At 44.8% G+C, this 13,846-nt stretch overlaps 1 protein-coding gene and 1 pseudogene across 1 annotated transcript; one reads left to right on the top strand and one right to left on the bottom strand.

Annotated features, from left to right (window-relative positions):
* The first annotated feature begins 2,735 nt into the window (after positions 1-2,735).
* LOC149812349 (pentatricopeptide repeat-containing protein At5g15300 pseudogene) lies at positions 2,736-4,466 on the top strand (annotated as a pseudogene).
* A 6,142-nt stretch (positions 4,467-10,608) lies between these two features.
* LOC149812348 (putative methyltransferase At1g29790) lies at positions 10,609-12,269 on the bottom strand. Its single transcript, XM_089993335.1, has one exon. It carries the CDS (start codon positions 12,138-12,140, stop codon positions 10,842-10,844), a length of 1,299 nt encoding a protein of 432 aa, XP_089849461.1. The 5' UTR covers positions 12,141-12,269; the 3' UTR covers positions 10,609-10,841.
* Between the last annotated feature and the right edge of the window lie 1,577 nt (positions 12,270-13,846).

Here is a 13,846-nt window from a genome sequence, read left to right as displayed (position 1 = left end):
TTGCCACCCGCAGGCTTACCCTTTGCTTTCAGGGAGTCATCACGCTTGAGCTTGCATGCAAGGGGTGATGCCCATAAGATTTGAACCTAGACCGCCTAAGCAACCACCTAGGTCCCATCCCACTAAGCCAAACTCCTTTTAAGGCAAATGTATTATTATATGAACGCATGCATTTTTTTTATTGAGGAAAATATTTAGCTTTTGCCCCCATAGGTTTAAGTTGTTTAGCTCCAATTGAACCTCATTGAGGTGTTCAGCGTTCTGAATGCTAGGAATGGGCTCATAAATGGTGTTTGTTGGGACATTATGGCACTTACGACTACAAAATACAAAATGAAATTGATTTTTGAAACCTTATGAAAACATATTAACTTGATGATCTAAAAGCCTACTCTTCCTAAAACAAACCACAGTAAACCACATCTACAAGGTTAGATTCATAAGAAAATTTTAAAAAATAACAAAATAAATTATGAAAACAACTCATTTGCACCCTATGGAGACTTGACCAAATATTAATGTTTCTTGATTTTATGTAGTTGGATATCCATATCCATTCAAGCTGATTTCCTCATTCAACACTAGTTAACCCTAAGCTTATGGAATTTTTAAGTTCAACTTTCTTGACCTCATTTGAGGTAACCCAATTCGTATTATGGTAGCCGAGGGAGCTTATCCATTTGGAAAAGTGATAGCTGCTAAATTCATTCTGTAGGGTAAATATAAAGGAATCTCTCAGGAGTGCGCTTAAACTCTCATTTTTCAAATACTCAACATTAAGGTAGTTGAAACATGTATTTCTAAAATGCATAAACTCTCATCTAGGGATGGCAGTGAGGCGGGGCGGGGGACAAGGTCTCCACCCCCGCCCTGCCTCAAGATTTTATCCTCCACCCCCGCCTCCATCCCCGGCGGGGAATGGATTTTATCCTCCATCCCCGTTTCATGTCCTCCATTCCTGGTTCAAAGGGGGATGAGGCGGGGCGGGGATATTGCGGGGAAAAGTGGTCGGGACGAGGATTAGGCGGGGATGGGGTGGGGCGGGGAAAAGTGCACGTCCATCCCCGCCTCCACCCCCGGACGGGAATGGATTTTAACCTTCGTCCCCACCTCCATTCTCATTTCATACCCTTCATCCCCGGTCCAAACGGGGCGAGGCGGGGCAGGGCGGGGCCCTGCTTTCCCCCAGTCCACTGCCATCCCTACTCTCATCCCAGCTGCGAGTTTTCAAACTAGGGATGACTGTGGACCGGGGTGGGGGTGGGAGACAACGTCTCCACCTTTGCCCTGTCTCAAAATCCAGACCTTCATCCCCGCCTCCATCTCCACATGGGTTTGGATTTTAACCTCCATCCTCGCCTCCATCCCCGTTTAGTGTTAGCCATCCCAAGTCTAAACAGGGTGGGGTGGGGCCCCGTTTTCCCTCAGTCCATTGCCATCTTTAAAGAAGGATTGGGGACGGGAATAAAGCAGGGCGGGAAAAGGGTAAGTCCATCCCTACCTCCGTCTTGGCACGGATTTTGATTTTAACCTCCGATCCAAACGGGGCAAGACGGGGCGGACCCCTTTTCAAACATAGTCTGGACCAAACCACCATACATCTAAATCAATGTTGTTACTATGGTATCGGCCCTGAATAATAACACCATACATTTAAATCAATGTTGTCATGGTATCGGCCCTGAATCGTTTGGCCAACTATTAAGGTGAATCGGCCCTTACGGGTTCTCAAGTGAATCATTCTGAATAGGCTAAAAAAATATTTCAGGTCAACATGAACATAACATGTATTAAAATCATTAAAATAATATTAAATAACATTAAAATAAATTTTAAGTATTTTTATATTTATTAAAAAATAGCCAATTCTGGTTAGTATCGTATGGATTTTCTGTCAATATGATATGTATCGACCGTTTCAGCCCAATACGGACAACATTGTTCTAAATTGATTTATACTTGAACAAGTTTTGAACCAAACAGTTCTAGACCTCCCCCATTTTACATAAAAAATCTCGTTCTAAGGAAAATCTTGCGATATATTACAATTTGTTTTTTTGGAGAATACTATTAAGATATAATCAATGTGAAAAATATTATAATATATAATATTATAACAAGAACTTGAAATTTTAAAAATAGGCAATATTCTGAAAAAATATTTTTTAGTGTTTATCAGTTTTTGCAGATATTGTGATATCTTATGAAAAAAGGACATTGTGATGAAAATCACAATATTTTCTTTTTAAGATTATTTTTTATACAGTGGCTCTTAGCATGCAGCTCTGCTGCTGATGACCATTCATCCTAACATTTCTTGAGATGTGCACCACACCGATCTAGAGAAATGACTGTCAAGCAGGTCGCTATATGCTCACCATGCAACAAAACTGCATTTTTTTTTATGATGAGGAACCCTCGTCCAAGCAAGAAAAACCCTGGATGAGGCCCCACAACCACCCTCCATCCCGAGAAATATTGAGATGGGTGGCTGTTAGCGGCCGCTGCATAAAAGTGTCCTCTTTCTAAAATATCACTGATATAGCGATATTTGCAATATATACCCAAACCTGAACTGAAACCCGAACCGATTGGGTGTGAATTATTCAGACCTGATTCAAATCCGGGTCTGGAGAAACCCGGTCCAAACCGACCCACTTACACCTGTAAACAACCCTACACGGCTGCACCACTTGAAGGCGAGCATCTCCGCGTTTCTGCAATGGCTGCCATTGATGCCTCCCGTTTTCCGGCTATGTCTTCGCCGGAACCTGTCTACCAACGTCCGGAATTCCCAAATTTTCGACCAAGAAATTATTTTCCGGATTTATGCGTCCAAATCCATCGGCGAACTCAAGCAAATCCACGCCCACATCGTTCGCCGGGAAGCCGATCGAGATGTATTCATCTCCACAAAGCTCTTGGAGTCCGTCGTGGTGGCCGGAAACTTGGACTACGCTCGCCGTATTTTCGACGGCGTCGAGTCCCCTAATGCCTACACATGGACGACCATGATCCGGGGCTTCGTCGAGGCCAAATACCACGAGAAAGCCATCGAGTTCTATTCCAGGATGAGGCCTCTTGGCGTTCAGCCGAATAATTTCACCTTCCTTTTCATGCTGAAAACCTACTCTTCCATGGGCGACCACCACGAGGGGAGGATTATTCACGGTAAGATCTTCAGAAACGGCCTCGAATGCGACGCTTATTTGCACAATGCCCTTGTCCATCTGTATGCGAAATGTGGTGATTTGAGGTCTGCGTACCAACTGTTTGAGGAAATGCCTCAGAGAAATTTAGCTACCTGGAACGCCATGTTGTATGGTTGTTTTGTTTGTGGGGATATTGAACGTGCACAAAAACTGTTTGATGAAATGCCCGACAGAAGTGTGGTCTCTTGGAACACAATGCTTAGTGGGTATTCTAGATGGAGGCATGTGGACCTTGCTAGGTCTCTTTTTGAAGTGATGCCCAGGAGGGACTTACTTTCATGGAGCACGATGATCTCTAGCTATGTCCAGAGCCAGCAGGCGTCTGAGGCGTTGGATCTCTTTCGCAAGATGCAACTAGCTGGTGTGCGTCCAGATGCTGTGACAATGGCTAGTGCTCTCTCAGCATGTGCTCAAATTGGTGCATTGGACACTGGCAGGTGGCTTCACGCTTATGTCCAGAGGAAGAAACTGAGACATGATGTGGTTCTCGGCACGTCTCTCATCGACATGTACGCGAAGTGTGGTTCCATAGACATGGCTCTTCAAGTTTTCAAAACAATGGAACATAGAAACCTCTACTCTTGGAATGCCATGATATGCGGGTTGGCAATGCATGGCCTGGGCCATGAAGCATTGGAATTCTTTCACTGCATGGAGCAGTCATACATTAGCCCCAACGAGATCACATTTGTGGGTGTGCTTTGTGCCTGTTGTCACATAGGATGCACAGATGAAGCACAGAGACAGTTTCATCGCATGACTGAGGATTTCCACATTGATCCAACAATTGAACACTATGGGTGTATGGTTGATGTTCTTGGTAGAGCAGGGCTGATAGATGAGGCTAATGAAGTGATAGAAGGGATGCCAATGCAGCCCAACATTGTGGTGTGGGGGGCATTGCTCAGTGCATGCAAGATCCATGGCAACATGAGCATTGGTACAATTGTGGAGAAACATCTAATGGAGTTGGCACCAAGCGAGGGTGGGTGCTATGTGCTGGTGTCAAACATATATGCAGTTGGAAAGAGATGGGATGAAGCTGCAAGAATGAGAAAGGTTATGAGAGAAATGAGAATTGAGAAGACTCCTGGATGTAGTTGCATTGAGGTGAACAGTGTAATCCATGAGTTTGTGGTGCATGATCAGTCGCACCCACAGTGGGAGGAAATCACTAAAACCTTGGACGATCTAAGCGTTCACCTAGAAGAGGAAGGTTACTTGCCAGATCCCTCATTGGTGTTGTGTGATTAGATTAGTATAGTAATCAATGTCCATGATTTCCATCCGATACCACCAAATTATGTCAGTTATTTTTTCAGATTTATTTTGAATATTACTTGTGTTCCCCTGCCACCTACTTTGTACAATTGTGTTTAAAGTCTGTTTTGCTTTGGTTGAGTCTTGATATAAAGTGTTGAGTTACTTGTAACTTTCTTCGGGCCACCTATGTACTTTGGTTCAGGTTGAAAAATACCCTGAAGGGTTAGCCCGTAGATCTGAACTGTAATGAGCCCTCAACCAAAAATGTGAATGAATGCAAATGTGAAGAGCTTTTTTTTGTTCACCCTCATTGAGATTACTTTCGAGTGTTTGCAATTTTTCTCCCTCTTTATTCTCTTGCTTTCTTGCACTCTTAGTTATTAAAGTTTTGCAGCGATAAACGGGCGATTGAAAGGCTTGTGACGGTAAAGAAGGACCGTCGCGCAACGCTTGCCTATTGAAGAAGTAGGTTTATGACAAGTGGTGCAAGAGCCCGTTCTCGAGCTAGAGAAGAGACTCAAGAGTCGGTGTCAAGAGACACATTGATAAGCCGTTATTTGTGAGCAAGACATCGTGGCATACTGTTACAACTTGCAGAGCACCAAAGGAAAGGCAGTTGTCGAGGTCGAGGAGATGGCTGCGACTGTCAATAGACTGGTGGCTGATGTGACTTCGCACGAGAAAGTGATTTTATGTGCAGTTGAGTCGTTCGAAGGACTGGACAATGAGATGACGAGCCTGCAATAGCAGGTAAACTTATTGATGGGACATGTTATTTCGCTGACTAAGACAGTGACCTCCTGCAGATTGAAGTTGATGAGCTTCAGTTGAAGAATCGCACTTTACAGCAGACATTTAACCTCAATAGCGTAAATGGCGATAGGCCATCAAAGATAGAGGTGCCGAGGCCAGCTAAATTCAATGATTTCAGGGATAGCAAGGCCATAGAATTTTTTTTGTTCTAGGTGAAAGACTACTTAAACATTCAGAATGTATTGGCCGAAGACCTTAGGGTGAAGGCGACAACAACTTTACTCGACAGAGCGTACCAACATGGAAAGGGGCCACTGCGTGATTGATACCTTTGAAACCTTCAATTGAGCTATGAAACTACTTTATGCCAAGAAATATACAACGCCAAGCTTATCGTAGGGTGACAGAACTCAAATACATTGGAGCCTTGATAGATAACATCAGGACGTTCCAAAAGCTTATGTTAGACGTACCCAATATGTCGGATAAAGACAAGCTCAACTGGCTTATTGTGAGACTATAACCATGGGCACGGTCCGAAGTGAAAATGAGCAATCCCTAGACTTTGAAAGATGCGTATGTGATGGTCGAGAGACTGGTGGATACACATCGCAAACCTTTTACTCTATTGACTAAGGCTGGGAAGAAGCCGTACTACGGAGGCAAGAAGAAAGATCGATGTGACAATAAAGGTGAGTCATTGACCCAACACCATTCTGACAAGAGGTAAAATTATAGAGAACACAACTATAACGGTAACAAAGGGCCGGTTGTGACTTGTTGATTTTGTGTCTAGAGACATATTGTCAGGCAATGTCCATAGCGCATCGTGAAGAATGACGGGCAGGCCAATGCAGTGCAGGCAGAGTATCGTGACGTCGTGGTTGTACAACCATGTTAGAGAGCCATGCAAACGATCAACACAGTTAGAAGTTGTGCAGTCGAGAGCATGTCAGTTAACAAAGAGCTCATGTACAGTGTTGCAAGAGGCGTACGCCTCAGAGGCGAAGTGCACACTCAAGGTACTGAGGCGTTGCAGTGAGGTGTTTACAACTTTGTGCTTTTTGTAACATTCAGATTATCCGTGCATCATCCATATTTTCCTATTAAAGCAAATATTTTTGGGATATGCACTTGTTGATGTACGAATAAGATGAAATAGCATAACATGGAGGAAATTCATGAGCTAGCTGATTTATGTATTGCATCTGTTCTTACAACCGACAATCCTGTGAGTTCAGTTTAATTTTCCAGCTATTTTCTTTACACTTTGTAGTGGTACTGTGATTGTGAAATTGGTGTGACCTTTTTTATTTGCAGCAAACTATATTTTAAGAATTCTGCCATAACCTTTGTTGTTTGAATGATTTTAACTGTATTTTGAAACTATACACCTTGTTGCATTAACAATTTGCTTCAGAACCATGCAGTATCATGGATCTGTTGCAGTATTGGATCGGTGTCCGCAAGTATCACTTATTATGAATGTCATCTTTCTGTTATAGAACACTTTTTTCCTTGTATATCGTTTTTCTTTTCTCCTCACATGCGCTGCTTGTGCTTGTAATAATCTTTCTTGAGGTTTGGATGAGTTATCTAGATACAACCTTAACAGTTCGTGTCCTATAATAGAAGGCCACCCTGCGTAATGTTTCTTATCATCTTAATGTTTTCATTGAACCATCAGACAAGGAATAGATAATTCGAACCGTTTCTCTGTTGGGACTCTGATCAGAGCACTGCATCAGAGCCATAAGTAATCTGGATGATATGAAACCCCAGAAAGGACAACCAATTACTCATGAATGGAGTGGTGCGTAGAAATGAGAGCCTGATTAATATGTTATTGTTGGAAGTCGATAAGATTGAAAAAGCTGGACTTAACAAAAAAATATTGCCAACTTAATCTTCTTTCCAAATGACCTTATAGATCGCCAATCGAGCTCACGGAGCTATTGACGCCACACACGCCAAGTGTTTGATGGTATGTGTGAGAGGGCAGTGGTCTTAAAGCTTATTTTATTATTTTGATCATGAAGCTTACGCTCTAACGCCTCTTTTCATAACATGCTCAACGCCTCGCTTCACCTCATCGCATTTAACAACCTTGCTCATGTATCTAGAATTCACTCTGAATGAAAAGTCTACTACAACAATGATAGACTTCGGAGTCTCACATAACTTCATCTCGCGAGAAGATGAAGAACAGTTGAGCTTGAAGCCTAGGCCAAAGTAGAGGATCATCAAAACAGTGAACTCTGAGGCCAAGTCAATATTTGGTGAAGCAAGGGATATGGCTATCCAAATTGGGAGTTGGGCCGACAAAGCCAACTTCTCAGTGGTGTCCCTAGACGACTTCAGAATGTGGGAGCCAACATTTCAGATGAAGAGCCGCTATCCGGCTAAAGTCAGGGCTTATCATGAAACAGATGACGCCGAGGGCGATGCACGACTTGAAGCGAGGAGCCTGTTCCCCTGTGACCTACTTTGTACAATTGTGTCTAGAGTCTCGTTTACTTTGGTTGAGTCTTGATGTAAAGTGTCGAGTCACTTGTAACTTTTTTCTGGTCACCCATGTCCTTTGCTTTAGGTTGAAAAATACCCTGACAGCCCGTAGATCTGAACTGTAACAAGCTTTTAGGCAAAAATGTGAATGTATGCAAATGTGAAGTATTTTCTTTTATTCACCCTTGTTGTAATTGCTTTCGAGTGATTACGATTTCTCTCCTTCTTTATTCTTTCGCTCTCTTGCACTCTCAGTTATCAAATCTTCTACAGCGGCAAGTGAGCGATCAAAAGGCTTACGACAGTAAGAATGAATCGTCGTGCCGCGCTGACCTATTGAAGAAGTAGGCCCGTAATAACATGAATGACTTGTTTAATTATCAAAGTGGAGTATGCTGCCCTAGTCCTAACAGCGCACAACACAACACATAAAAAATCACTACCTACCAAAAGGGAAAAAACACAACTAATGCACCATCTTTGTCTCCAAAAGATTAAAAAAACAACGCAATACCATAAATCATGTAACTCATCCACCTTACACCCTTCCCTCACCTAAAAGGCCAAAAACCATCGATCTTCCACCAAACCAAGAGTCCCCATCTCACTTTTCAGCTTTAAACATTCAACGATTCAATACCTGATGTAAATTCTAGAACGGATTTAAGCAAAAATTTAACCAACTATGAAATTATCTAAGAAAAAATATAAATTTGAAAGAAAAATGCATGAAATAAGAAAGAAACTGTAAATAAGAAAATTAAATGGAATCTGAAAATAACTCATTTGAATATCCCAAGCAACCCTGATCTTCAATGTCATCTTCTAAATACCTAAACAAGGATCAAATCCAAATTCTGCTATACTAAAATGTGATACAAATCAATTATTGAGATCTAATATCCATTACAATAATCCAAAATAAGAAAATATCCAAACTAAAATAATATGAATTTCAAATGATACAATGAACAATGTCAAACCAGATATGTGTCAACGTTTTTTTCAGGTTGGAGAAGACTTGCCTTCAAATCTGAATTCTGCTTGAACCAGTCCCACTCGATTTCTAAGAACCACAAAAGTGTTGCAATCTCCAGTTGATGTGGATCTACCAAGCACATCAAAAGTTGTTGGTAGGATTCATTTTGTTGATGATCCAAATAGAAAAAAAATTTGGACCTTGTTGCACCTTGGTGGTTTGTATAAAACAAATCCAAATGGATCTACATTGAATATATGGTTTAAGATGAAAAGATCCAATTGAAAGTGCTCTTGGATCCAATTATAACTGAGTGGGTCCAAGTTTGTGCTGCCTATGTCAAATAAAGACTTCAATGATTGTTCATGTGGTGGATGGACTTGGACATGTACGGGTTTAAGGTGGTGTTCAGGCTGATTTGGATTGGGTTGAATAGTCATTGGGGCAGATGAAAATCCAAAACCAAGTTAAATGGGTGAGAGCCCCAAGGGGGTTGAATTAGTGGGGTGGGGCCTAGGCTGTTAGATGGATAGTCAAGGTTCGATTCCCATGAACGGTATCCCTCCGTGCAAACCAACACCTAGCATAGGTCGTGGGGCAGGGGTCTTAGCCTCGAAGTTTTATGTTGTCGAAACGATGACTGGCAAGCTAAGCCAGAATGAGCTGGCCTTCGTGCCGGGTGCGGTTTCTTAGGGTTTATAAATCCAAAAGAAAAAAAGTTTAATAGGCGAGAGAAAGGAGAAAACTGGTTTCTATGTTTAAACTGATTGGAGTTGAGGGATAGAACGAACAGGTTCGCTCCTTCCATGGAGGGTTTTGAGAAAAAAGAGTGGGGGCTTAGGGTTTGTACACCCATGTCCACCCACCGACTTTGGGCTGCCACCAGCAGGGTCGTCAGCCGCTGACCAAGGCTGCCGTCGGTTGGTGGCTGCCAACAACGATTCGCCGGAGGGATTTTCACCTGCTGGCAGTTTGTCTGTGTGAGAGGAAGGCGATGAGGCGAAAACAAAAAAGGTGACGAAGAAGGGCGAGGAGGATGGTTTGTGTCACCCTTCTTCACCTTGATCAGCATGGCAGAGGCAACGAGAGGGGACTTGATCGACGATAAGGGATCCTGCCAGTCAGCCCTCACTGGTGGCAGGTCACTAGATGGGAACTTGCTGGCAGGGTGGTCTTGCCCCATCGGAAAATAAAAAGGAAGGTGGTGCACCGGGGAGATTAACAGCCATCGGCCAGGGAAGGCTGGCGAAATCCATCTAATCATGTCCAGGCCTACGGGCAGACCCAAGCTCGTACGGTTGTCCATTGCAATAGACACAAGAGAGAGGGAGATGGCAGAGGCTATTGGGGAAGAGGAGAGACTCGCAACATTCTCAGAGGACTCTACCGACCGTCACGGTCCAACCAGCAGACGATGGAAGGGCCTGGTGGTTTGACCAAGCCGGTGGTAACGGTGGCGGAAGTACGGACGGTGTTGGGTGCCCTATCCGTCTACCTCACCCGTGTGCACCGAAGGAGGAAAGGAAGAAATGGGGCAGTTCTGCATGACGATGCCTTTTCATGTCAGAGAGAACTTGATTCGACATTTTGTTCGGTTGCTTCTCCAGACACTGTGAGAGACCATCGACGAGGCAGCTAGTGGTCGATTTACCGCCTTTTGCTCATCTTTCATCTCGTGCATACTTAACTATCGATGTTACAGCCTTCTGTCTTTTGAAAAATCCAAAGATTCATATCTGTTTTCAACAACGATTTCTTTACTGTTTTCTTCGTGCTCACTTCCCCACTTCATAGAATCAATTAGAATTTAGAATCTGATACCAACTGATGTAAATTCAAGAACGAATTTACGGGAAAATCTAAGAAAACGCAAAAAATCAAAAGAAAATCAGGAAATAAGAAAGAAACTATCCAAACAACTCTGATTTTGAATGCCAGCTCCTCTCATGAGATATTACAATCCCAAGTGACTCGAGTTTCTACATAGATGAACACCTAATTAAGAAAGCAAATCCATTTAGACCAAAATGTGTGTGGCTTCCCTCCTGCATCAATACCCCAACCCAAAATCAAAACCCCATTCTTTCTTCCACCCTTCACACACGCACACACAAAAAAACATCAATGAATCAAAGAGCGTTTGCAGTCATAGGCTTCTCCAACAAAGCAGATATGTACATCTCCCGCAACTCGGGCCCCTTGTCGAGCTTCCTACCGATGGTCCACCTGACCTTCTTGAACCCAATGCCCTCTATCATGGGCACGTAGATGTCATTCATCTGGTCCTCTACGCAGAAGAAATGGTCGAGCCAAAAGACCCCACCAGGCCTGAGCACCCTGTAGATATCAAAGAAGATGAAATGCAGCAACTTGTGGGGGATCCAGTTGCTGAGTACGTGCATCGAGTGCACCAAATCGAGCGTCCCATCGAAGAAGGGCAGCCTCTGAGATATGGAAACGTAGAGCGGCACCACTCCGCGCGAGGCCATGAAGACATTGAAGGGCGCATTGAAGTTCATAGAAGTCGTCACGATGGTGACGTTCCGCTCTAGCATCCGAACCGCGAACGTCCCCGTTCCTCCCCCGATGTCCAATCCGATACGTATCGTTCCCCTCTTGTAGGCCAGCACCTCGTCGATCGAGTAGTCCAGTCCGCCGGTGTCGCCGGCCGGAGGGCCGACCCACCGGTGCTTCTCCCGGCCGGCAAGGTCGAAGCAGTCCTTGCAGTCGTCGAACGCCTTCTGGCGTCCCCGGTTGACGAGGCACGTGTAGTTCTTGCAGGCGTAGGCCGTCCAGACGACGGACGAGTCGTCGGGGATCGACCAGAGCGAATCGGGAAAGTGAACCGGTTCTACGAACCGAGCCGGGAGGCGGCCAGGGGAGCGGCAGCGTCGGCGGGGGAGGGGCTCGCAGCCCTTGAGGAGGAGCTGCTGGGCGAGGACCTCGTCGTCGGGGCAGGGCCCGCCGACGGCGTAGTCCATGTAGCGGGCGAGGTCGTCGCCGGCGAACCTGTCGCAGGCGCGGCCGGCCGGCGGGAGGATGCGGTCGGAGCCGATGTTGGGGTTGTGGCCCAGGGGGAGCTTGTGGGCAGAGACGAACTCGAGGTACTCCTTGGGGAGGTTGGGGCTCTCGCCGGAGAGGGGAAGCGGGATCGGGGTGGTGGTGGCGGTGTCGCCGGAGAGGCGTGAGGAGAGACGGGCCATCTCGTCCAGGAGCTTCTCCGAGGCGGAGTTGGCCGACCGGAGGTCGGAGCGCAGACGAGAGATCTCCTCCTCCGCCCTCGAGAGGGAGGCGGTGAGGGAGAGGGAGGCGTTCCGGCGGAAGGGGCTGTCGGAGGAGAAGAGGGAGAGGGTGATGATGTTGGTGACGAGCACGCAGAGCAGCAGGAAGAAGACGTTGTTGGAGAAGGAACGTCGGCTGGCATCCATTGCTCAACCCCTCTCTCTAGATTTTCTCTTTCTCTCTCTAAGATTTCTCTCTCTCTTCTGCGATTTTCTCTTCTGGGGAAGGGTTAATGGGTATCGATTAGTACATATGGATCTTCATGGTGGAATTTTTTCTTCAGTTTTTTGTCGTTGCTGCATTCTTCAAAAGTGAAGCCGTCGATGACTGAACGACACCAAGTGTGGACTCCCCTGAGTATACATGAAATGACATCTACCGAAATTTGACCATCTTTTTTTTTATTATTATTGGAGCTCACTAATTCGTGAAAAAAAAAGGTCTCGACCCTCAACTAATCCTTGTAGTTGTAGAAGATAGTTTAATATTTTTTTTATTTATAATCCCAAGAAACCGCACCCAACACAAAGACCTGATGGCGCTGGCTCAGCGGGTTTTGAGATCCCTTGGCGTTGAATTATATGCCTCAAGGCATTGTTTCCATCACTGCGTCTTCGTTTCTTTAATTTTTATTCATAAAAGAACAGAAGAAGATGAATTTAATAATGTAAAACTAGGTAAACTGCGGCTTATTTTTTTGCCCAAGTGTAGATTAGTACAGTGATAAAGAAACGAGAGAAGGTAAGACCAGCACTAGTTAAGTAAAACCCTTTCAAAAACCCAGTTTTTATGCCCAATAACACGCCACATTTGCCGCCTTCCGGCCTCCCTCAAACAGTTAAACCCATAATCTTTCGAGTAGATGGGTCACTCAGCCCTGCCTAGGATAATTCAACCAAGTTTGCAATGAATAGCTTCTCTAGACCAAAAGTCTTTTGCTGAGCCAAACATTAGACCTAGGGATGCAAACCGATCGGATTCGGAACAGCTAAATACATGAAAGAGTGTATATGAATCCGGTCGGAACAGCCAAAAATCACAAATTTTCTTTTTTTAAAGGCATGCTGGGGATAGGCAGACCCCTACCAGTTATACAATTATACCATTGGGTTTTGAACCTGCAACGTCCCAAAAGAAGACAGTGCACTAGCTGCTCCTACCAGACAAGCTGAACCCCGTTGGTCATTTGCATCACTAATTACACCATGTAAACCCGGCAACCCGGCAGACCTGGACCTCAAGGGGTTGTCCTTATTTTTCTCATGCTCATGGATAGGGAGGTGTCCCCCTATCCCAAAGTTTGAGTTTCTATACCAACAAGGGCTCTCATTGTTTGGTAGGAGCTGTTAGTGCATGTTACCTTGTGTGGGGGTTGCAAGTTCAAATCTCAATGGTACATTGTATAACTGGTGGGGGTGTCCTAACCATAGCTTGCCTATCAAACAAAAAGTATTTTTTTTTATGTGAGCATTCATTTTTTTCAAGGCCAAGGAGGATGTTCCTTGGGAGTTGATGGAGGAGCTTAGGGATGGTAGTGGACTGGGGTGGGGGCGGGATACAAGGTCTCCACCTCTGCCCCATCTTAAAATCCTACCCTTCATCCCCGCTTTCATACCCGCACAGGTTTTGACTTTAACCTTCATCCCTGCCTCCATCCCCACACAACTTTTGATTTTAACCTTTATTCCTACCTCCATCCCCGTTTCATATCCTCCATCCCCGATCCAAATAGGATGAGGCAGGGTGGGGCAAGGCAGGAATCAAGAACAGGGATGGGGCGGGGAGGGGGAAAGCATAAGTCCATCCCGGCACGGGTTTTGATTTTAACCTCCATCATCGCCTTCATCCCCAT

The sequence above is a fragment of the Nuphar pumila genome, chromosome 17, assembly GCF_984573655.1.
Source record: "Nuphar pumila chromosome 17, dmNupPumi1.hap1.1, whole genome shotgun sequence".
In the NCBI taxonomy this organism is placed as follows: Eukaryota; Viridiplantae; Streptophyta; class Magnoliopsida; order Nymphaeales; family Nymphaeaceae; genus Nuphar; species Nuphar pumila.
This window is presented reverse-complemented; position numbering and strand designations above follow the sequence as displayed.